Source organism: Notothenia coriiceps, unplaced genomic scaffold (genome assembly GCF_000735185.1).
Source record: "Notothenia coriiceps isolate Sejong01 unplaced genomic scaffold, NC01 NC01_scaffold00021734, whole genome shotgun sequence".
NCBI classification, from domain to species: Eukaryota; Metazoa; Chordata; class Actinopteri; order Perciformes; family Nototheniidae; genus Notothenia; species Notothenia coriiceps.
In genome coordinates this window covers 117,163-141,739 of record NW_011354435.1, presented here as the reverse complement: position 1 = coordinate 141,739, position 24,577 = coordinate 117,163, and the positions used below count along the sequence as shown (strand labels likewise).

Genomic DNA, 24,577 nt, shown 5'->3' with positions numbered 1-24,577 from the left:
GTATTTTCACTTGAGGCTAATTAATACTATTAATTAATAGAAGCTGTCTTCCAAACTAGAGGGCTTTAATTTAAGATGAACATTTTAAAACGATTTTTTATTTTTAAAAGACTGGTTTGTTTACATTCCATTGCAGTACTTCAAAGTTTGGGCTTTGTGTCTTATAGTTGAGTAGTTACAGGATGGATAACATGAACTGCATATAGAAAAATATATACTTTCATTAGGTGAGTTACAGCAATGAGTTGCAAATGTAGGATTGGGTGTGTATTAATAATATAAATGTATTTATAAAACTAAACCTGATTTTTGGTTTAATGTAGCTTTAAACATGGAATATCTTATTTATTCTGGCCACCTGGGGGCAGCAGATTCAGCTAATGATTATGTATGTTCACTATCACCAGACACCTTTTCACATTGTTCTTTCACGTTTTAATTGAAAATATTGTTATTATAAAAAATATTGATGGTAGTCACTTTGTGGTTCTTTCCTACAAAGAGTTGGATGTTAAATTACCTTATATAAACACCACTTCATGACATAATAAAAATAATATATACTAATATGAACAAATATTGTGCTTTTATCTCCACTAAGATTATATGACAGCCGTGGTTACTGTTAGATATTTTGCATGGCAATATTGCATAGGTACAATTTAAACACAGATAATAATACGTAGGAATATGCTTCAACTTAAATAAATTATAGAAATATTGCCCACATTTATAATAATAAAAATAGTATGCCCATAACACCAACCTTTTGAGGAGGCGTATTGGGGACACAGAAAGCCAACCCAGAATGAGTAAGAATTATTTTTACTTTTTCTGCTATTATATTTGTAGCCTAGAAGTACTTTCTCCAACATTGCTTGGCGAACTTCATTTTCATTGTCATTAATTAAACAAGGTAATGTGAAGTTCCTAGATGAACCAGTCAGTCTGATCATGCACCCCTCCCCCAGGTCTTTTGGTCTGTTCTAGACTGCAGCTCAACGACACTTCCGGCCACTCTTCCACAGCTCTCCAGAAAGTTCCAAAGCGCAGAGCCGAGCGACTATAAGAAGAGCCAGCCATCTTCCTCCACCAGCCTCACCGTAACCCGTACTAAAGCTAAAATAGTAAAAAATCTCCTAGCAAGTAAGTAGGCCTACACTAGACGGTGCTTTGAAAAACTGCTTAGCTATACGGTTAATAAATGCTAGCTTTCTCATTCAATGTTAATGTAATAAAGGCTAAGCTTGTGTATGGTTGATCGTCATTTAACTCCACGCTTACTCACGTTGTCCGTTTCAGGCTACTGTATTTAAGCTACCGGTTCTTTTGTAACGTCGTGTATCACATGCTGTAGGGACATTCGTTTTTTAGTAACACGGTTGTTAGCTAGCGTACGGTTTATGGTTTTAGGCCACCCTTCGTATTTGATGGATGCTGATTTGTTTTCTGCCTTATTTAAATTTAGGTTGTAACCATGGTTCACGAAACCGGCTTCTACGAGTTACTGGGTGTCAACCCTGAAGCCTCGCAGGATGAACTCAAAAAAGCCTACAGAAAACTCGCATTGAAATACCATCCCGACAAGAACCCCAATGAAGGAGAGAAGGTAAGTTAGTAGCATGTAGCTAGATATCCTGCAGCCCTTTATGGACAGTAACAAATGCTGTCTAATTTTAAACCGTACGCCTTGTTGAATTGACCCTGGGAACTTTCTGGAGTAAGCTCGCAGCTCTTCTGTTTAGGAACAGGGAGATATGCCCTGATGCCCTGCTGAAACTGGGGTCAAATGCCACCGTAGGTTGTGCAATTTAAATAAAATGAAGGTGGTTGTTAATTGTACTTTTAAGATGACACTTTTAGGCTCCTAATGGTGATGGACTTGATCTGATACATTTAGGATACTTGCCATTTGCACACATAGGCCATTAGCATCACAATGTGATGATAATGTAACAGTTACACCAAGTAATACTAATATAATCTCTACTGTATACACCCTGTTAACCATAGCAACGTGACCTTACATTGGCAATTGGCAGCATTACCTTATATTAGCAAAACGATCTAATGTATACTACTATATTTGATTCTGGATTCTGAGATGTTTACTTGAATGATCACTTCTTTACATATCTATTGAGCATTGTTGTCATACTGGTATTCTGTACAAACTGTGAAGTCCACTGAGACAAATGTTACATTTGTGATATTGGGCTATATAAATAAACATTGATGATTTGATTGAAGGGAGCCTGATGCTTCAAAAACTTAATTTTTTGTTGTTGATTGTTACAGTTCAAGCTTATATCTCAAGCGTATGAAGTGCTGTCAAATCCAGAGAAGAGATCCTTGTATGACCAAGGAGGAGAACAAGCAATCAAAGAAGGAGGCATGGGAGGAGGAACTTCACCAATGGACATGTTCAACATGTTCTTTGGAGGTGGAGGGAGGATGCAGAGAGAGAGAAGAGGTAATATTTATAAAAGTAACCTAGCAGCTGTTTGTATATATAAACCTTCTGCCGTATACAAATTACTTGGCTAATTTGTTATGATTGTTTTGATGCCACACAAATCCTTTTTTTAAAATCACAAGCTATATCATAATCCACTTCATCAGCTATACTGAGGAAGTGGATTATGTTTGGTGACTAATTTGGTATCATTTTCACATCATTCAACATGAAACGGAAGAAATTGGGTTAGATCCCAGATCAGTTTGAGATGATATTTATGTGGTCATCCACGGGCAAGGACATCACACTGGTCACTTACTACAAGTGAGCAGCAGGCACACTCATGTTGAAAGCTTTTGTACAAGAATCCATAAGCACCACCATTTCCTTACATTTTTGTAGTACCAGCTGCTTTGAACATCTTACATTTAAGCTTAAAGCTCAAATATTCAATCTGGCTAAAATAGCATGGAAGATTATGGGGATGTCCTAACTCAACACCCCCCCCAGAAAATGTCTTCCAGGTATATCTCATGGGAGGCAATAAACTAACCTTAACATCCACAACTCAATAACTGTTTAATTTGGATGTATTTGCTTTTCCTGCAGGGAAGAATGTCGTCCACCAACTTAGTGTAACACTGGATGAGATGTACAATGGCAGTACAAGGAAGCTCGGACTTCAAAAGAACATCATTTGTGACTCATGTGAAGGTACGCAGTGTTGTCTTTTTTGTATTTTTTATGAAATGGTGATTAAATGTTCAGTTAATGACATTGTCCTGTTTGTTACAGGCTATGGTGGGAAGAAAGGTGCAATGGAAAAGTGCTCCATTTGCAAAGGAAGAGGTGTTCAAATCAAGGTGCAACAGATTGGGCCTGGCATGATTCAGCAGATCCAGAGCGTGTGCGCAGACTGCCAGGGACAGGGAGAGAAATTTAGCTCCAAGGACCGCTGTAAGAGCTGCAATGGACGCAAAGTAGAACGCAAGAAGAAAGTTCTTGAGGTTCACATTGACAAAGGTATGTTGTTTTCCACATTTGATAATATATATATAATAGCAATAATGTATGTATTAGTGCAAATGTGTCTTTCCACCCAAACTAAACCTAAGATAAATGTTTGGTGCAGGTATGAGGGACGGTCAGAAAATAACATTCACTGGAGAAGGGGACCAGGAACCTGGACTGGAGCCGGGGGATGTAATCATCGTTCTGGATCAGAAGGATCACCCCTTGTTCCAGAGGAAAGACGAGGATTTGATAATGAAGATGGATATCAAACTAGCTGAGGCTCTGTGTGGTTTCAAGAAGACTATTCAAACATTAGACGACAGAACGCTCGTCATCAGCGCACTACCAGGTAATTGACTGAAATCAACCTCGTCTACAGTGTTGCCTTTTCTGGTAGACTATATTTGTACTTAAAATATAATAAACATCTTGTTTCTGTCAACAGGTGAAGTAATCAAGCATAATGACATCAGATGTGTTCAGAATGAGGGCATGCCAATTTACAAGGAGCCTTATGAAAAAGGGCAGCTCATCATTAAGTTCCAGGTAAGGTACACTGAACACCAAATTGTCCCACTGACCGAAATCTTGATATCAACCAATTGTTATTCTGTAAAGAAAACATTTATTTAAGCAAATTGTTATGCATCCCACAGGTTGCGTTTCCAGAGAAAGGCTGGCTTCCAGAGCATCTTATGTTCCAGCTGGAAAGACTGCTTCCTCCCAGAGAGGATGTGATGATTACTGATGACATGGAGGAGGTGGAACTCAGTGAGCCGGATTTGTCATCACAGAGAAGGGCCAGTAGGGAAGCGTATGAGGAAGACGAAGAGGGTCCCAGAAATGGAAACGGGGTGCAATGTCAGACGCAGTAGTTGTAAGAGAAGAGAAAAAAGTCGTAGAGCATGTGGATTTTTTTTTGTGTGAAAAAGCCTTTTTCTTTTTTAAGTCCTGTCTTCACAAAAAACATTGTGATGGAAATAAGTAACATTAGGTTTAAAACAGTTGCCAATGCCATTTTGTGTGACTAAAGGGACACAAATATGCAAGTGGAGTACTCCTTTCATGTTTTGTTTGTGCTCCCCAAGTTATCAAAACGGTATTTTGGTGTCAGTGTCTTGTATGTTCTCTATTTAAGATCTGTGTTTTATACCCATATGTTTCCAATGAAATCTATGGTACATATGTTTTCTTTTCAAAAGCTGAAAAGACTACTTGTATGCTTTCTATGAAGGTAATTTCAGTCTTGACAAACATCATTTTTCTCAATAAAAGTCCCAGAATGCTTGAACATGTTTTCAGAGTGTTTTATTGGCTTATAGAAATGTAACATTAATCATCTTGCAGAATAAAATGTTTGCTAGTTTACAAATTCTTCATAAAAGTTGGACATCTGTATAGTGACAGGACCTGCTGTTAATGAATGCACAGTTACTTTGTTACATAATGGGGAGATAGACTTTATCAACAGCATGGTTTCATTGCAATCATGACTAAGTGTCCCCTTTTAATGCTGCTTCCTCCTGAAAGAGCAACCTGAAAAGCACAAATTAAAATAAGTTAAAACTGCCTTCCACTTACAGATATACACATGGAAAAAGGTGATACTTCATAATTAACAAAGTACTTTATAGGACTCGCAATAATTCAACTTATGTGGATATTTTACCTTCTGTCAGTCTGGCCTTTCCTCCTTTTGACTGGCAAAGCACTGTTGCACATCCCACACAGAGTACCACTGTCTGAGCATGGCTGAACACTGTGGTGATCTTGTAGCAGCCTATAAAGAAACACGATTAGATTAATTACACAATAATGCGATTTAAATGCACTCAGATGAGCTTTTCATAAATGTTACTTGAAATGTGATATTGAAGATGGCTAAATCAGTTAAAAACATGACTGGAGAAATAACCCCATGTATGATAAAACAAAAAAGGCATACAAACTCTGCATTTATTATTCTTTACGCATTTATCATACGTTGATGAGAACTTAAATCTGATGAGTATATATATATAATTATATATATATATATATACACACATACCTGGGCACTTTACGTCCATAAAGTAGGAGTTGGGACTCTGAACCAGCCTTTTCTTTTTATGTTGTCTTCTCTCATGTTCAATTGTAGGGTGGAGGAGGTCTCTTGCAAGCTGGAGTGAAAAATACAAACCAGGTTAAATGCATTTCAACAGTTTTGAGGGAGTTAGACCTGAGCCAAGTTTAGTAAAATATGTGAGTATAACAGCAGTGAAGCTTATTTGACTACATATATGTATAGGTAATGCTACTGCTTTGAAAAACAAGGGAGGCTACGCATTTTGTTATGTTTTTAAATCTACACATCACGGCAAAGGTCAAGATGTAAACTAACTTAGATTTTCGAAACATCATGTATGTTGGAATAACACTAAACATCGATAACGTCGTTGTTCTTCAAAAGTAGTTTTTGTTCAATTGACTTTGTACACTATAATCAGCTGGGGGTAACCGTACGACTGGCCTTGTGTTACACAAAATCAGGTACAGATTATTTCCTGGACCGAAATCAATCTGCAACGAGAACACTCATCGGATACTGTTGCGTTTCAGCAATTAGTCGCTGCCCGTTCCAGACAGGGCTAACGCTGTTAGCTAACTTTCTCGCCATGTGCTGCTGCTGCTACACACTAACAACACAACTTTCAGACCGCGGACACAACGGCATTCTATGGCGATGGGAACTCGACATATGTACCGACAGTTGACAACACACTATAGTAACTCTAACTAAAGGAATTAATAACTTACAGGCATTTTCAATGGTGTATGCTCGTTTCGCTGTGCATACGCGAGCTGGTTGGTCAGAAAGAGGACCTGTGCAGTTGCAGAGCTTGGGTTGCCAGATCTGCGCTATCGATGAAATGCTAAAACGGGTATCTTAAGAAACTTGAGAATTGCCTTTTTAATGAAACGTTTTAACACGTAAGGTGTTATAAATGCAAAGGAAAAAAAGAGACTGTCTTGTTCATGACCCAATTACATTTCTAACTATATTATAATTTTATCAAAAATAAAGTGTTTGTTTAGATAGCATCAGGTTTGATGGTATGGGTAACTTTCTTCAAATGATCATCATCTCTTGAAGTGGTGCTTTTAAAAGATGCCTCCCCTAAAGTTATCCCTGAAAAAGGGTGAAGGTTGCTCGCTGCTCTGATCGTGGGTTTACAGCTTTATATATACATTTATGGTTTACAGCCAAACCTCGCCGCATCGCCGTGTACAGCGCGGCGGGACGTGATGTACGGGCACCTGCTCCCGGCGTGTCAGTCACGTGCTAGTAATACTAGTAGTCGTAGTAGTAGTATTATTTGGTGCTGTTTCTTTGGCTGGTAATCACCAATTGCTCTGTACAACTGATATGTTTAAGATTACATTGAGACAGCTACATCTGTTTCATTTAACTGTCTCCAGATTGATACATTTCACTTAAAAAAGAAGACAAAAGATGTCCCTCCCCTGGGAGTCGAACCTGGAACACCTGCAGGAAACTCAATGCATAGACCTCTGGACCACCAATGTGTTTTTAAATCAATGAATGCCAACTATAGGTGTTGCTGTGATGTGATTTTTTAGTGAAATTGTACCTTTACGCACACAACAAGCACACCGGTATGGAGGACATATTATGAAATATATAAGAAATACATAAATACAGGAATAAATACAGGAATACAAAAAATACAAGAATAAATCAATTTGAAAAAATAAAAATAATTGAATGTGGAAATAAACAGGAATAGGCTACATAAATGTGGAAATAAATACAGGGGGGAACACTATTTTTTTTTAATAAATACAGGAATAGAAAAATACAAGAACAAATAAATAAATATGGAAATAAAAAAATTGAGAATAATACAGAACACACATTATTATATATCTTCAATTTATTTCTACATTTATTTTCACTTACATTTATATTTATTAATTTTTCTGTGTGTGTGTGTGTTTCACATAGTTTTGTTTGGTAGCCTTGTATTCTGTGGATACAACAACATGTATTCAATTGCTCTGAAAGTTTCAACAAGTGCATTGTCTTCAACAACATCTCTTAGTCGCTATAATATTTTTATTTCACTTAGTCTTTCCAGTCCCTCTTTTCTTTGGTAGCTTTGTGTCAAGTTTTACACAGTGCAAATGGCGCCTATCCTTGTAGGGACGAAATTAAACGTGATGCTGAGCAACGGGCCAAAAGCAATTGTTTTGTTTTGTATTGTAATGTTAAGATGCAAATGGTACAAGGATACCACGCTCCTGTCTCTGATTAGAGGTCCTATGGGCCAATTTAAATTCAACCGTACAACATTAGAACAGCATTAACATTAAACAAGTGAATCCATTAAGTGTTGTTTATGTTTGTATTTTATCCATTTAAAAAGCATAGCGATTGTTTAGAAAAAAGAAGACTACATTTAGTCATGGCTCACACATTATTCTTGCAAACTACATAGACCACAATGCAAAGTAGAACGTGACGTCACACTTGTCGGCACCGGTCTGCTGCTGCCAGTGTCTGAGACAGCTGAGGATTTCCAAACGGGGATCCCGAATCATACGGCCTAATATTACCGAAACGTTGCAGTGGATCGTGTGTTTAAATGGCGAAAACGTACGATTATCTCTTCAAACTCTTGCTTATCGGAGACAGCGGAGTCGGCAAGACATGTCTGCTGTTCAGGTTCAGCGAGGACTCCTTCAATACCACCTTCATATCTACAATAGGTGAGTACCCCGCTGAAAACGCCCCTCAAGATACATCTGACTTAATTATTGCCCATACTGACAGAATACAAGGCTTTACTGCACTGCACTACTGGTGATCAATATAGAGTCGTATTAAAACCTATTTCCTTATATTATACAGACCAAGAATGTTTAAAGGGGAAGTAACTGCATAAGAGCAGGACAATGGGACTGAGAAACACATTTGAATGATCTCATGTCCTTGATGGATCATAGGAACCACTGCCAGGGAGGTTAATGATATCAATAGTAGTCATGATGTTTGACCATTGGGAAGCGTATTGAATTGTGAGTTCTTTTTGGTGCCATTCAGAATCGTTATAATTGGCTATTGTTAAATCCATAAAGCTTTACACTCAGTATACTGCAGCAGCTAGTATTGCTGTGATTTTGAATGATGTCATCCTTTGCTGATATAGGATAACCAGTCAATAGAAAAGTTACTAAAGGTCAGAAAGGGCAGCTGCTTATTGCAGAAGTTCCTGGTTTTTGGTGCATCTTAGCAACATGTTTTTTGATGACATCTAACTATTCAATGCAGTAAGCATCAGCAAATACCACTATGTCTTTGTTTGTTTATTCAAATGCAGGAATAGACTTCAAAATCAGAACAATCGAGCTGGACGGAAAAAGAGTCAAGCTTCAAATTTGGTAAGTGTAATTTGAATATGTTTTTTCTTTAAAAAAATCCAAGTGTGACACCAACTTGCACAACTTAATGTTTTGTAGGGACACTGCAGGACAGGAGAGGTTTCGCACCATCACAACAGCTTACTACAGAGGAGCAATGGTAAGTCTGCTCCTTATCCTGCACTTCCTTCCTATTGGTTTATCTTGCATATCACAAGATCTATGAAATTGTTTGTGAGGAGGACTGTTTTTCTTCACAGGGCATTATGCTGGTCTATGACATCAGCAATGAGAAGTCCTTTGAAAACATAAAAAACTGGATTAGAAATATTGAAGAGGTGAGCTCTGAATCAAAACTTGTATAGATTTGAAAACAAATAACATAACATGATTTTATATTTGGTAGAAATAACTTGATGATATTAACAATGTGTTCCAAGAGTGACATATATAAGACTTGCAAAATTACTGTTTTAACTTCTTCCAGCATGCCTCGTCTGATGTGGAAAAGATGGTCCTGGGCAACAAGTGTGACATGACTGACAGGAGACAGGTGTCCAAAGACAGAGGAGAAAAGGTAAGTTTCACTTGTTACTAACAAACAATCTTGAGCAAGTTAAAATTATGGGCTTTCTTCAGTGACCCTAACATGGTGTGTTTGTCTCTCTTAGCTTGCTATTGACTATGGAGTTAAGTTCTTGGAAACCAGTGCAAAGTCTGGCCTGAATGTAGAAGAGGTAAGAAACATGTTTTAACCCTGAAAGCACAACATAACACAAATAAAAAGAAATATGTACATTTACCTGTTTTTGTGTTTTTGTCATTCTAGGCTTTTTATAGCATGGGAAGAGACATATTACATAACCTGAGCTCAAAGACCGTAAGTGATTAAGAGATTCTTATAATAGATGCAAAGGGTGTAAAGTCCACTGGGGATGGGAGGGACTTCCCTTACTTCTAAAAATGTGATATAAGAATTAAGCTTTGCAAGCAGTAGCAATTATTTTAGCCCTGCCTCCTAGGCTAAGAGGCCAATGCAGTCAGCGTTGAGGTGGATTTTTAAAACTGCAGCTGGAGAGGAGGACTGCTGCAATTATTTGGTGGCAAAACGTATTTAATTGATTTCGTTTAGAGTCTATATTCTCCTAAAAATATGCAAAGAATAGAAATCATTCAAACAAAATGCAGATTTATCATAAAGCATTAGCCCTTTATTAAAGAAAATCACATGTTAAACATCAGTTAAATCACATTACTATTGGAGTTACTCATAAAAATGTTGTTTTGCTTGATTTAAATGAATATAAATGCCATAAATAAACGTATGCCTTTGATCGGTGCTCCACTTAATGTGAAGCCTTACTTTATTTCTCCGCTTTCATATCTCTCCTTGCTAGACTGACAACAATGCCGGAGGATCTGGAAAGCCTGTCAAGATCACAGAGAAAAAGTCAAAGAGGATAAAATTGTTCAAGTGTTCACTCCTCTAGGATCTGGCTCTGGTGTTCTTGGCTCTTAAGTGACTTTCCCGTTTTTGGAGGGCTCCTGCCTCCCGGGCGTCCTTGCAGCAGCGGCATCATTGGTAATATTCAGAGAGCCTTACTTCCAGCTGAAGCTCACAGGTTCATGATGTTGAGATCCCATCCTGATCTGCTCCTGACCAGATGAGGATCAACCCGGAATGAGGCCTGAAACGGTTTATCCGCTCATGCAAAGGACTTGTTTGTGATAATCAGCATTGGTTAGTAGCTGGCCATGCAGTGTCTGCTCACAGGAGGCAGAGACTCTGTTGGCTTTTATAATACTTCTGTTGGATGTCATTGAATAGATTTTATTAAATAGAATACAATTCTGCATAGTTGTCTTTATAAATGGGAGTAAAAAAAGAAAAAAATCTGAATCTTTCTTAACTTGTAGCATTGTTTTACAAATACTACCTATTGTCATATTTACTATGATGATGCTTTCAGATAGACATAATGAGTCTGCGCATTGATTGTATTTGTCTGTGTAAATGTATGTATTCAAACCTGCCTATATTGTCCTGTTGCACTGACAACATTTATATTTCTTCATATGCGCCTTTGAAGGAGTCACAGTATTGTGATAGAAAAGACAATTGTTTATATATATAACCGTCTGTCTTTAAGGAAACCTTTATGTATACAGGTTTTTTGTGTCAAAATGAAACTGAAAGGGTGTTTGTTTCTTGGAAGATGTACCTACATGATGTTATGCCACTGTCAGTATTTGCATGAAAGCTATAGGCATTCCCCTGAGTGGATCATTATTAAGCACATTTTACAGTATCTGGACAGAAGATGTTTACAGACCATATTTAAAGTGTCAATCGTACTTAGGAAATACATGTTTTTGATGTTCACATTGGGTCATAATGTCAGACTAACTAACTTGATTTATTTTCACCTGGAAGTGTAGACATCAAATATGGAAACACAATGACTGATTAAAACTGTAATGTAAAGGGTTGTAAGCTATTGTACATTACACCAATGGAAGTTAGTAAAGTAAGTGGATCTTTAAAAGAGCTTTGTTGGTTTTCACTACTCTGCACTGTCAACAAACAGAATTTGTTAAAAAAAATGTACTTTCATTTTCTTTTCTGTGAAATCTATAACTGTTTTTCGGTTAATGGTATGCTATGTTTCCTTGCTCAATGGTAGCAGCAGTTCCTTATTTTTATTCCCTATTCTGTATTTCATTTCTCCTTTTTTTGTGGCTATTAATTATTTTCCTGTGCATCATCTTCTTTTTTCTCTGCCTCCATCATCCCGCCCTCCTCTCCCCCCACCACCGTGCAGACTTGTAAGATGTCTCTCTCGCTGCTGGAGGCTCTTGGTTCCTTGTCCACCACCTTTGCTCTCTCGTCCAGATTAAAGCTCTCAGCTACAGTCAGATACTCGGTCGTGTCTGAGAGGATTCTCTTGGCCTTCATCTTAGTTTGGTCTGTCGTTTGTTCTGCTGCTGGAAGAGCTCCATCACTTTCTAAAGGAACAAGATCCGTCTGACTTTCCTCTTTTTTAGGCTCTGTAGGTGCAGTGCCACTGTTAAACTGCTGGGCGATAGTTCTCACTGTTGAAACTTTAGGCATGTGACCAACTGCGCTAGGGTGCACCTGGTACTCCAAGTTTTCTGGCCACCGATTTGGTGTTTGAGCGACCTGCTCCACTACTGATCTGTAGTCCGCCACTTCAACACTTGCATCCGCTGGGTTGTAGACGATGCTGCTCATGGGTCTCTTCTTTGTGGTAGGGGAAGTCTGGTTTTGGATTTCAGAAGGGGTATAGCTCAACGATTTTGTCCTCTTTGGTGAAGAGGATGTCCTTGGCGGCAGTTCGGGCTTCTTCGTGAGTTCCTCTGCTTCCACAGGTTCATCAGGCGGGCTGATGATGATGGTGCTCATAGACCTCCTCTTTGTTACAGGAGAGATGGCTTGGTCTTCGACTGGATAGTATCTTAAAGATGTTGTCCTCTTTGGTGAAGAGGATGTTCTTGGCGGCAGTTCGGGCTTCTTCGTGAGTTCCTCTGCTTCCACAGGTTCATCAGGCGGGCTGATGATGATGGTGCTCATAGACCTTCTCTTTGTTAAAGGAGCGGTGGCTTGGTCATCAACTGGATAGTATCGCAAAGACTTAGTCCTTGTTGGCGGGGAAGAAGGCATAAGGCTATCTAGCACTGTTTTGCCTTGTCTTATATTGGATAAGATCTCATGACTTGATGCTGCAGAAATAGGCTTTTGTTTACAGGGAGATATGAGAATTTCCACACCCGATCTCTCCAAACCAGCAACCTCTATGGTCTGACCACCTTCATTTTTGTTTAGAGAACATCTACCGGAGGCTAGCCGGAGACTCTTTTCTCTCTCTAAACCACTTTTAGTTGTCTCATCTGCCTTCTGCTTTGCTGCCAAGTCCTCCAAGTCCATGTGAAAGCGGTAAAGACTGTAACCATCAGCGCTGTTAATACTGCTCTGGCGAAGGAGGGAGGAGGGGTCACACACAGAGGAGTTTCGTGAGTAGGTTCTGGTCAGTTCCAGTCTGTCTACCCCTGCAAGCTTTTCCAGTGCGACTGCCATTCGTCCGTGGATCTCCTCCAGCTGTGCCAAGCGCAGATCCACTGTCTGCAGGGAGGCCTTCATGTTGTTCTCCCTCTCGTTTACCTCCTCTAGACGCATGGACATATTTTCAACTCTAAAAAAAATACCAGAGAAACGAAACCATATGTCAGTATAAACTGTATTCAACATGCTCAAAATTATCAAAGCTTCACTTGAGAAGTGTGTTTACCTTTCTGAAGTAACCTTGATACGTTCGTCAGTTGAGGACTGCTGCTCGTCCTCTTTCTCACGGAAATACTCCTCCACACACTGTTCTTCAAACTCGTACAGAAATTTTAGCTCCTCTGGATTCAGCCTAAGCTCTGGAAGAAAAGGATTACATGATGTCATGATGACTGTTCTCCAAGTGTATGTCTATGAGCTACAATAGGATTTATTTTTAGCCAGAATGAGACTATATTAAATAGTTATACCACTATAGTTTTTTAGTATCATTAGTGGCTACTTACTGAGTCCGCGGTCCTTTTCATCCAACTCTCCCTCTTGTTTCTTCTTAAAAAACCGCCGAAACAGCCTGTTGAAGAGGATGTAGAGGTGGCTGAAGATGATGAGAGGTGGCGGCATGATGGGGCGGTCGTGGAACGTCATGATCAGCTGATATCTCTGAAACTTCCACACCTGGTTGGAAATTGACTTGATTTCGCAGAAAGTGTTGCTGTGGAACAGAAAACCAAATGCAGTGAGTACACACTGTGAAAGTAGATTTAAGATAATATAGCAGTTAGACATTGGGGCATATACATACTTGAAAACTGCAATGAGCAAGTTGACCAGAAGAATGTTTGCCACCAGAAGATAACAGGCCATGAGGGCAGGGGTGAGCCAGGCACCAGGGATACATGGAGGTAGTTTCTTCCCATCCTCGTCATATAAATGGTCACCACATGGAGCTGCAGGGAAAAATAGGTTACAGTCATACAATGTATTCTGATATCTTTAGTTTATGGATTATAATTGTACTTTTGGCTTATAGAGTACTCACGGTTGATTTCCATAGCATAGACTAGGAAACAAACATGGAGAAAGCGTTAACATTGTTATCATAATTAAAGGTCAAGTTTAAAACCATGAAAGAGAGGACAAGTATTATCAAAAAACAACATGCTACTTATCAAACACTAAGATGATTGGTGTACTTTTTATATGGCCGCTTTTAAAAAAAATATTTAAACAGGCAGATTAATTAGCCACTTATTTAGAAAACTACTGTTTTTATAATTAATAACCCTGCCAATTTAGTGTTTTCTGCTAGTTATTGCCTTCTCGCTGACAAAACTTGAAGGCAGATGATCATGCTTGAGGAGATGGATAATAATACCTATCCTGCACGTCCTCAATGCAGAGTACTATGTATTACATTTCTTTTAATAAACATGCCAGCAGAGGGAGACAAAGTATTGAGGGTTTACGGTGTAGTACATTGTCACTAAACATAACATAACTTAAGACATAAAAGTAAATGTAACAATGATCATCTGCCCAGAATCAGGAAACAGAACCTTACTATGAATTCTAGTCTTACGGTCTATCGAGTCCGCAAAAACCTCTCCGTATATCATCCAGTAGGGCATGTAGAAGATGTTTCTGGCCAGGCGCCATGTCGGCTCCTCATCAGGGTGAAGGATGGCCTGCCGAGCCACTCCAAAGCTCATAAGCACCACCAGCATGATCACCACAAAGTACAACATATCTATCATCTGGAAGACAAGAAACACACAACCATTCAAACTCTGTTAACTTCCCTACACTCGAACACATACTAACACTGATGTCATGTGATATTAACAAGGATAGTTTTTCTAGTTACCATCTTCCCTATCATCATCACATAGGGTCCCAGGTATTTATTGACTCCAAAGATGTCCAGTACACGGATGTACCAGAAGATGATGTCTATGCAGTAGATGACTCTGCCGTAGCCCAGGTAAGGTTCATTCTGCAGGCGTAGCATCAGTGCGAAAAGGAAGGTGCAAATGGCAGCCAGGTCTGTGATGTTCCAGTACTCCTCCATCCACACACTTATCTTCTGTTTCAACTTCCCCGGCTCTGACATCAGAATCTAGACATTGAGGTTTAAAGGTCATGTAGATACCACAAACTATCTCTTACATGTAATGACTTGAACAGTTTAAATATCATGTTTTATGGACAGTATACCTGTCTGATCTTTTCAGAGCCAAGTGTGACGATGTATGCGATGACAGTCCACTCTTGTAAGGATGGCCATCGCTCCATTTTCACCAGGATTATGTAGTTGTACAACATCAAATAGCCCAAATAGCAAATCTTTTAGAAGAAGAAATACCAACATTAAAGTGCACTTAAGTCACTATACAAAAAAATGAATAATATAGTTTACTGTTTGCAAAAAGGAAACTTACAGTGTTGAACCAGAATTTGGTGAATGGCGCATTATAAAACTCAAAGATCCTAGTTGCTATTGGGATTTTACGGACATGAGTGGCGTCCTCTTCTTCATCCCCCTTTCGGGAAGTTGTATCATTACCGTCCTACAAACAACAGCAAACCCTTCTGTTATGATTGTTCACTCTTAACAAAAAATATAAACAATATGTTTTTTTTAAATTAACAATTTAGACAAGGTCAGTGGGAACCTTGGTGGATTTTGCGTCGTCATCCTTGTCTTTTCCCTGTTCTTGGCCAGGTGCATTATAGGATGCATCTTCTGCAAGACGGAAGTCCAACAGTAGAATCAGCGGAGGAAAGACGATTCCCAGAATAACCTAGGTGAGAAAATGATCACAGTTTTTGTAAGACACAGTGAGTTTATTGTTTAGATACAGTGAATGTCTCTCTAATGTAAGGCGAATGCTACAATTATTATTATGTTTTTTTTAAGGAATGCCCTTAAGGAAAACAATCTGCGATGCCCACCTTAAGGCCAGGGTTTTTGCCCATCCTCAGGCATCCCATCCACATGTCGGTGAGCAACATCTGGCAGCAGGTGTGGGCAATGAAATCACGTTGCTTAGCAGCCACAGCCAACTTTAGACAGGTGGAGTTACTCCAGTTAACCAGCTCATATGTTAAGAGTTTCATGGCCACCTGTTCATCATGCTTGTAGGACTGGTCCAACAGCTCGTAAGCCAGCTGGCCAAATTCTCTATGAGAGAGAAAGAACAATAATATTAATTTATAAATTGCACTTGTCGAAATCAAAAAAGAAGTGGAAATTAATAAGAATAATTACATGACACATACACTATTATAATATGAGCCTATACTCTTCAGGGTAGAGAACAGGAACCCCAACGTAAAGGTGCTACAATTAACAATAATTTAACACCAGAATATCCTAATTGTTGATCCATAAATCAATATATCTAAATCTAAAGTAATATGCACCCGTGTGGTTTTCTTTATAGTAAACAGCTTGTGACACTAGAGGTGATGTTTAGTTTAGAGATGTACTGACTTGGAGTTGTTTTCCAGGTCTTGGGAGATGTCATCCACTAGTTCACTCTCAGAGCACTCATGGGCCATGGCTTTATACAGTTTACAGGCCACCAGGGCTTTGGCCATAGCTTCTTCTCCACGCTGCCAAAGAAACAGCGCCATCTTCTGACGCTTCATCAGCACCGCCCATAGCATCAGCTCATGAAAGGGGAACTTGAATCGACACATCTCTGGGTCATCGACATCAATTTCTACCTCTTCCTCTTTCTTCTTTTTTCCCTTTTTCTTGCCCTTTCCCCTTGGTTCATCATCCTAACAAAAAAACACAATGTGATAGATTATTTTTGCTGTGTGGGCTGTATTGTTTCTGCTACTTGACAGTATTTTGTTTGTGGAAAGGGTACCGCACCTCCATTCCTAGAAGCTTTAGAGCCTTTGGCTGCAAAAAGAGAACAAAACATGATCATAAATACCAAAATGTTACTGTATATGGTAAACGTGCCATCATCAATTATTTTCTTCAACTCATGCGTACCCTTTTAAGTCCATATAAATTATTGTAGAGGTTGCGGAAGGCCTTCCTTGTGTAATTGCTCCTGTAAGCTCCGCCCATAAAGCACTCCAACACCAGACCAATATCGATCAAAGTGATCTGATAATCTGGAGGAAGGTTTCCCTGCAAAATCACCAGAGTAATATATAATCTAGGGAGTGTATCAAAAATGATATATAACCCTAAAGAAGTGTTAATTATGCAGAAAAAGTGAAGATTTAATGGGAGTGATCATTTTCCTTTTTGATGTCCCTAACCACACCATTGAGTGAATTAATAGGGCCAAGTTTCTGAGAGAAGAGAAGATTGTTTGTGATTAGTGTCGACCTTCATGCATTTGTAAGGTCTGTATTTTTGATTCTGACTTTGTCTAATTTTAATTTGCTGCAGTGTTTCCGGCCCACCGTGTTGTATAACTCCTCCAGTCTGGGAATTGTGACAAAGTGGTGAATATTGACCCCGTTTTCAATGAGCAGTTTGACAAAGTCCACTCTGTCGAGCACCAGAGCATCCATCATAGACTGCTCCAGAGAGTTCACCTGAGGGAAAGTAATACATATGACTTATTATTTAGCCTACACATCACAACCTTTATATTATCCTCATATACTGATGTCAATTTGTTCCATAAACCCCTCTCTTACCCAGCGAATGATCTCCAACTTCCTTGGATCTGTTTCCTCTGGAAGTTCAGGCTTTGATTTTCCCTTCCCCTTTCCCTTCTTTCCCCGGGCTTTGCTTTTAGGGGCTCTGGCAGGACTCTTTTGCTTGTCCTGGGTGGAGGCTAAAGAGGTAGCACTGGCCATTGCACCGGCAGGCTTACCAAGCAGGAAGTAAGGTAAGTTAATCAAGTTTAGCATAAATATTTCTCTTTCATGCTATTAGTATTACTTGAATAGAAGCACAACACAATCCAAAATAGATATTTCTGTTCTGCTATAGGTCGAGGACAGACTGTTATTTCAAGATCCCCTCCAGACATTTTTGAAGACATTTTGAAATACTCTTCTTTGAACAAGAATGTATACCTGATAAGGGTTTTTTCCCATTAAGTCAAGTAACCATAAGCTAAATTCATTTTTGAGTGGAGGGGGACTTTGAGCAACTCCTTCAAAACCAAATGATTTCCTTCTGTACTAAAATCATTATTGCCAACTTTGTTATCTTATTTGGAGCGAATCATTTTCACTTTTGAGATGTGAGCAACACTTACTGGCAAATTGTGTCCATAAACAAAAATGTGATTGCGAGCAATATCAACTCTGTTCCAGGCCAGAGCCAAGCCCAGCTGATCAGCTGCTGCAGCATTGGTGCCTGACGTAAAAGAAAGAAAGGTAGAGAGAGAATAGCAAGGATTTAGTTCATGTAAGTTAAATATTTATGGGATTTGATAGTGTGTGAACAAGTGATGTTCAAATGTGATGCAGCCAGATAGTACCTTTTAACAAGGCAGTAAGAATGGCCATTTCAATATCTTGTTGTCCCTCAGAACCCATCCGAAAAACTGTGATCTACATATAAGAAAGGAAGGAAAAGCCACGTGAAGCCATATGTAATGGATGAATAAATTGAAGACAAACAGAATCCATGAACAAATTGACAATTTCATTTGCATTCCCAGTCTCATAAACATGTTGTGCTAAACTGATAGGAGATTCTTTCGGTGGGATTCTCACTGCAGGCTGACCCTTAGAGCAAAAAAAGCTAATTTTACTTGTCAGACAGCGAGATAGTGCTTTCCTTGTGATAGACTCGACTATATCAAATGAAATTACGCTGACGGGCCTGTCACATGTGCATCTGGTAAATAGGATTACGTTTGCATGAATACGAGGCACACCGCCAGAGATTTCAGGGCTGGTCTCGGGATGCGTTGATAATGAGCATCAGTAACTCTGGAAACTCGTGCTTCCTCTGGCTCAGACAGTGGCAGGGTGCACTGTGGGCTTTTTGCAAATGGGGATTCTTTTCTTGCTTTGGTGAAAATGTTGCATCCACGAGTTACATCACTGCAAATGTCAGCCCTCTGAATCAGAGTTTTGATATATCTGACCCAGCTGTTCACATTGGATGCACTTAGGATAAAAAGGATTATTTGGGGACTAGACTGTGACACTGTTTCACCTGTAGGTAAGTCATGGCACTTTAGATTAAGAGCAGGCAACATAGTGCGGCCTCTCGGATGCGTGCATAGAGCTCAAACAACGTGGTTGTCTGGGTCACGTATCAGTGGAAACTAAATGCCCTCGGCAGTATGATCTTTGAAAAAGCCGTTTAAGTTGATTATCTGAGTGTGTTGGCGCATTAGGCAGTCTAATACATTGAGGATGGAGGATGAAGAGTCGCTGGTGAAGTGATAGCACTCTGGGGACTGAAAAAAGCCTGGGGAGTGGAGAGAGAGAGAGGAACCTGGCTGAGGATTAGGGAGATGGATCCTCTTTTCCATCTGTGTGCTGCATGCTTACTGTGATTTGATGAAGTAAGAGCCTCTGCTTAGCAGGTGGTAGTGTGAGCTGATTTTACCCACCCAAATGTATGGAGTGTGGAGATTATATGTGCTGGGTATTACAAACCACTAATCACAACACTTACTGAAATCTGCTGCAGATGCAAACGTGCTGACTATGCAAACTATGTATGTGCAAAGTCTCCAGCAAACACTTTGGAAACACTCAGGGATAAATCTGATATATGTGAAGACTTTCAGTAAAGTGTTTGCTTCATATTCGAGCCGTATATTACATTGTTTACATTATAGTAAACCGCAGATTCCCCCACCAACGCTTTACAGCTGTGTGCTTATACATGAGGGCTGATGATGTCCCACAGTGAAGCTGCGAATGCCCCAGATTACATGAACATACCACACATGATCACAAGGAGAAATGACAAGCACGTTTTGGGGATTATGTTTATTCAATATGTTAATGGGAAATACACAGATGAGTGCAATGGATGAAGGACGATGGAGACCAGATGTTTCACAACTCAGGAATGTTTATTGATCGACACAGATTTTCATATACAGTATACTTATAGAATAGCCTAAAGATAATACAGCTTATATTTTTATTTCATCTTTCTACTCACCAGCTCCCTTTTCTTCATGCACTCCGTAACCATGAGCAGGATCTGCTGTGATTGGCTTTTGCTATAGTTGAAAGTCTTCTGAATAGTTACCAAAAGTTGCTCTCTGGCATCGTCATTAATCATGCTGGAAGATGAGATTCAAAGAGGATATTTCAGCTTTTTTTTTACCAGAGGAATAATGTCCTAGTACATCGAAGAAGAAATCATCTAAAATCTCACCCTCCTTCCTCTGAATACTTGTGTGCGAAGGAGATTATGTCGGAAGCTCGTCCGCTGCCGTCACACACCACCACGGGGACAGGAGGCTCGTCTCTCAGACTCTCCAAAGCGATGGAGATCACGTTGGGACCTCCCTCCACTATCATACACACTAGAGGAACCCCCTGACCCAAACCTGCAACACACAGTCAAAAATACTCAGCCTATGTATCCTTTTACCATTTAGAGCACATGTGTCAAACTCAAGGCCCGGGAGCCAAATCAGGCCCTTGGTGGATTTAATTTCGGCCCACAGGATAATTTGTAATTACTATTAGATCTGGCCCGCCGGTATATTGCACGCACACCTTCACTCAATCCTGAGGATTTCCTCAGCTCAGAGCCTGACCCCAAACATTGATGAACTTGCACCCAAGATGAGATGCCAAATATCTGGCTTGAGCTAGCATCACAGAGCAGCAAACTGAGTTTTGCTACTTTTTTCTTACGACAACACGGCATGTTTGTTTTTTTAAGCTGTTGTTGGCCTGTGGAAAAATGTAATCATAAGAAATGACTCTGGAAAAGCTGCAGATAGAGCCATAAGAAATGAATGCAACTGATTATTTAATGTTTAATGTTGATAGGCAATAATTTAAGCTTTGTTAGTTCCAGGTTTAATATGTGCAATAAGTTCATTTCAATAAGTTCTGCAATAAACATTGAACCAGTCCGGCCCTCGACTAGTACCAATTTTTTAATTTTGGCCCACTGTGTATTTGAGTTTGACACCCCTGAGCCACCTTATGACATAACATTGAGGACAAAGCAGAACACGTTGATGTGATGTGAAAACAGACAAAACCAGAGGAGGGTAGGAGTGAAGTCTTTGGTGACATTTGAGCATCCCTTTGCTGTCCCTGCCTTAACCGAGCTCCAGGCATAGGATGACAAAGGGAAGCCCACGGGCCACAGAGGAGCTCTCCATCCACATGTCCAACAAAATACACCTTGGACACCATGGACGATGTTTATTGACATTACACTTACGTGTGTTGATCTTCTGCAAGGAGATGTGCTTCTCCAGCAGCCGGCGAAGTTTGACCTCTGAGCCATACTTCCCACAGGTGCCGTTGTCAGTCAAGATGAAGTGGGAGTGGCTGTTGTTGAGCACAGCCAGCTTACTCAGTGGGTTCGCCATCGTCTGATAGGGTTTGGTCACCTGGAAAAAGGACAAGAAATTAATTTTAAGAGGAAGAAATATTAGTAAGAATGGAAACTAAATGCAGTTGGTGTTCTTACATCTTTCCCAATGAGATCCTCCTTGTTTTCCAGGATCCCCCATGGAGCTATTCCTATAGCGCACACCTTCCCACGTGACTTGGAGGAATGGTCCTTTAAGGCGTCTCCAACATGGCGCATCACCCCTAAGGTAAAAAGAGCCAAATAAATCATGAGTTTTCCATAGGACACACTGTGGTTGGGTAACTGCATGCTAAATTCACACCAGATTCTCACGGATGGTCCTTTGTGATGAATTTCCCAGACAAAAGCTCTAATTACAGTAATTAAACCAATGTCAATGGGTTGATCAAATCTCCACTAGCAAAATGCAAAATAGGTATTGTGCAATGACAATTTAGGGCAAAGGTAATCTTCTAATGTCACAAATTGTTATTTTATTAAGTGAAAGTTAAAAGCATTATCTTGAAATGTCAGTGTCTTACCAGTGTTGACTCCCCCCGTGATGATCCAAGCCCCGGTGGTGACGGCGGCTTTTATCAGGCCTTTGCCAAACACTTGCTTGAGTTTGGGCGAGAGGTCGAAGTTTTGCAGACCTCCGTGCACGGAGATGAGCAAAGTTGGCAGCTCCAACTGCCAGTCCCTCACCATCAAATGCAGGATGTTGTCCGGCTTGGTGTCATAGGAAACTCGGATATACTATGAAAGAAAAAAACAGTTTTGTGACTTATTTCCATTAAAAACACACATTCACTTTGCAGTAAGTTTTCAGTTGCTGAGACTAACCATGGCTTTGTTGATGAATCCTCCACCCTGGAACTCCACTGTGCCAAAGGAGTCCGTCGGGTAAGTCCGGGTGTGTTTTACCACGTTCCATTTATCCTTCTGGGCTTCAATCTGCACCAGCTGGTTTGCTTCCTCCAGCGAGTTGGCCCCAGCGGGGATGGCCACGTGCTGCGTTGTCAGCTGACCACAGGCACATCTGAATAGATCACAAAGCAAGCATCATTTAGAGAACATGTTAGTCTGTTTAATGTGAGGCCCTGATTTCCTGGTGATGATCATTCATATAAATTCTTGAGCAGTACACTATTCAGTGTTGAACTGTAATTAGTAACCTTTGCCAAGTATTGTTTAGTCTACTTATGAAGGCCATTTCTTTCCTCGAAACACATCGCAGGCTCTTTTATGAATGTGGCTATTTCTGGGAAATCAATGCCTCAGTGAACAAAGGCCTGCACTGCCTGGCTGCTCTTGGGGCCCTGGGTAATTAACACGTCCAACAACGGACTCGGAAAATTCAGTTTTAATCATCCTGATAAATGCCCCAAAACCTGGCGGCATGATTCAGCAAACTAACAGATAACAAGATGAATTATTTCAAACCCTTAAATGTTACTCATAGTGAATTTGGAACTTTTATAACACGATAAAGACTAGTACAAATTGTATCAACAAGTGTCCCTTCATTGTATTTAATATAAAAAATAAAACATTTTAAAGCCTTGTATGGCATTCACATTTGAAATACATTTGACTAAAATGGAAAATGTTTGTAGTAAGATCTCTCAAGCAGTAAAATATATTGTAGCATATTTTGCTATCATTTGATAATGAGCTGCTTTTTAAACGTAAGACCAAGACCAAGTATCAACTAAATATTTTAAGGACAATTTAAAGAGAGAAAATTACCTGTTTGGGTCCTTGGTGGGAAATTTGTGAACACATTCTCTTTTAGAAAAGGTCCTCTCAATCCAAGCTTTTGCGAACTACAAAGAAAAAAGAGAAGAAATAAAATAAAAATGTGAGTTCACATGGTGTCATACCAAAGTCACAAGGAGATCATGCAGGCAGATTACCAATTTAAAATTCACGATAAAAATCCTTTTAGTTGTAATCCCAGCTAAGAGATGAAGAGTATAAGAACCCTGTAAAACAGACCAAGTGAAGTTGCAGAAAATATAAATTGAAGTAAGAATGTTCACTTTGAAATACAGTTTATATTGCATGTCCACTGGAATCAACCGGAAAAACCCTTTCTGAAACTTTGATTATGAGGGCACAGTTCATGTTGACCGACACATTGTCTGCCCAAGCTTGATATGCGGCCAGCGATAAGCAACGCACTGAAATACTATGCCCACGCACTTTGTCATATCCTGCTCTGATTGCTGTCTGATGTTTCAGCGCTGTGCAAAAATAACCCGAGTTCAAAGCTGAGTTCCTCTGAGGGCCATTGTTGACGGTGGAGGCCCAATTAAAACTGAAACATTGGAAGGACATCTTTCCAAAAAAACACTTGGAAGGTAAATAGTAAAAACCTCATACAAATTCAAAGCATTTCAATATACCGGATACTGTGTGCTATTATTGATAAGAACTGGAACAGAACAGCTACTGTTCTTAAATGTTTTTATCCGTTTCCCCCTTTGCTTCACACATATAAATATATATTAAAAAAACGTTCTGCTCCCTTGTAACGTTTGCTAGTGCAATGTACACAGTCTCGATGAAAATTAGAATAGCGTACTAATTATTATTATAACACTTTACCTTTGTCGCCTTTTGCAAAAATAATTTGAACGCCTTGGATGTATTTATAAAAGTACAAGTCAGAGAGTGGATGTTGCTGTCTGTCTTGTTTCAGCAGTTTTTCCATCTCACTGCTATCATGAGTCATTAAGAAACCAGAACTTAAACTCTAAATCACCACATCTGAATTCACATCCACAAGAAAAGGAAAAATGAAAAAAAGCAAATTTAAGTTTTAAAAGAGCTGCAGAATGTAGATACACTTACACAGAGTCCGAGGTGCAGGGGCCTATCAGTAGTGCTGCTGGAGGTAAAACCCAGAGAGCAGAGAGGAGGTCTGTTGCTGCTGCTCTCCCAGTGAAGTGCTCCACTGAATCCCAAAGGACATGAAACTTCTTCACTTTATGAGGGCCAGCTAATATGATGAGCATGTGAGCAGGCTCTTTGTTCGCCCAAGTCTCATGACTCCATTTCAAGGTAATCCTTTTGGGAGTCCCATGACCCCTTCTACATG

General features: G+C 39.7%; 4 protein-coding genes across 4 annotated transcripts; 2 read left to right on the top strand and 2 right to left on the bottom strand.

The window, feature by feature from the left end:
- Positions 1–1,012: 1,012 nt before the first annotated feature.
- dnaja (DnaJ heat shock protein family (Hsp40) member A) lies at positions 1,013–4,763 on the top strand. Its single transcript, XM_010780383.1, has 8 exons — positions 1,013–1,146; positions 1,469–1,609; positions 2,299–2,473; positions 3,068–3,172; positions 3,254–3,481; positions 3,591–3,821; positions 3,918–4,018; positions 4,129–4,763. The coding sequence occupies exons 2-8, from the start codon at positions 1,478–1,480 to the stop codon at positions 4,345–4,347; spliced, it is 1,191 nt and encodes a 396-aa protein (XP_010778685.1). The 5' UTR covers positions 1,013–1,146; positions 1,469–1,477; the 3' UTR covers positions 4,348–4,763.
- rps27l (ribosomal protein S27 like) lies at positions 4,764–6,377 on the bottom strand. Its single transcript, XM_010780382.1, has 4 exons — positions 6,269–6,377; positions 5,523–5,631; positions 5,142–5,252; positions 4,764–5,008 (listed from the first exon to the last, which is right to left on the bottom strand). The coding sequence occupies exons 1-4, from the start codon at positions 6,272–6,274 to the stop codon at positions 4,980–4,982; spliced, it is 255 nt and encodes an 84-aa protein (XP_010778684.1). The 5' UTR covers positions 6,275–6,377; the 3' UTR covers positions 4,764–4,979.
- Positions 6,378–7,990: 1,613 nt separating this feature from the next.
- Positions 7,991–11,435, top strand: LOC104953436 (ras-related protein Rab-8B). The gene is made up of 8 exons (XM_010780381.1): positions 7,991–8,242; positions 8,854–8,914; positions 8,993–9,053; positions 9,154–9,231; positions 9,381–9,470; positions 9,565–9,630; positions 9,723–9,773; positions 10,291–11,435. Exons 1-8 carry the CDS (start codon positions 8,119–8,121, stop codon positions 10,381–10,383), a joined length of 624 nt encoding a protein of 207 aa, XP_010778683.1. The 5' UTR covers positions 7,991–8,118; the 3' UTR covers positions 10,384–11,435.
- An 8,786-nt stretch (positions 11,436–20,221) lies between these two features.
- trpm1b (transient receptor potential cation channel, subfamily M, member 1b) lies at positions 20,222–22,402 on the bottom strand. Its single transcript, XM_010780380.1, has 5 exons — positions 22,318–22,402; positions 22,017–22,230; positions 21,592–21,716; positions 21,340–21,511; positions 20,222–20,485 (listed from the first exon to the last, which is right to left on the bottom strand). The coding sequence occupies exons 1-5, from the start codon at positions 22,318–22,320 to the stop codon at positions 20,307–20,309; spliced, it is 693 nt and encodes a 230-aa protein (XP_010778682.1). The 5' UTR covers positions 22,321–22,402; the 3' UTR covers positions 20,222–20,306.
- Positions 22,403–24,577: the final 2,175 nt, after the last annotated feature.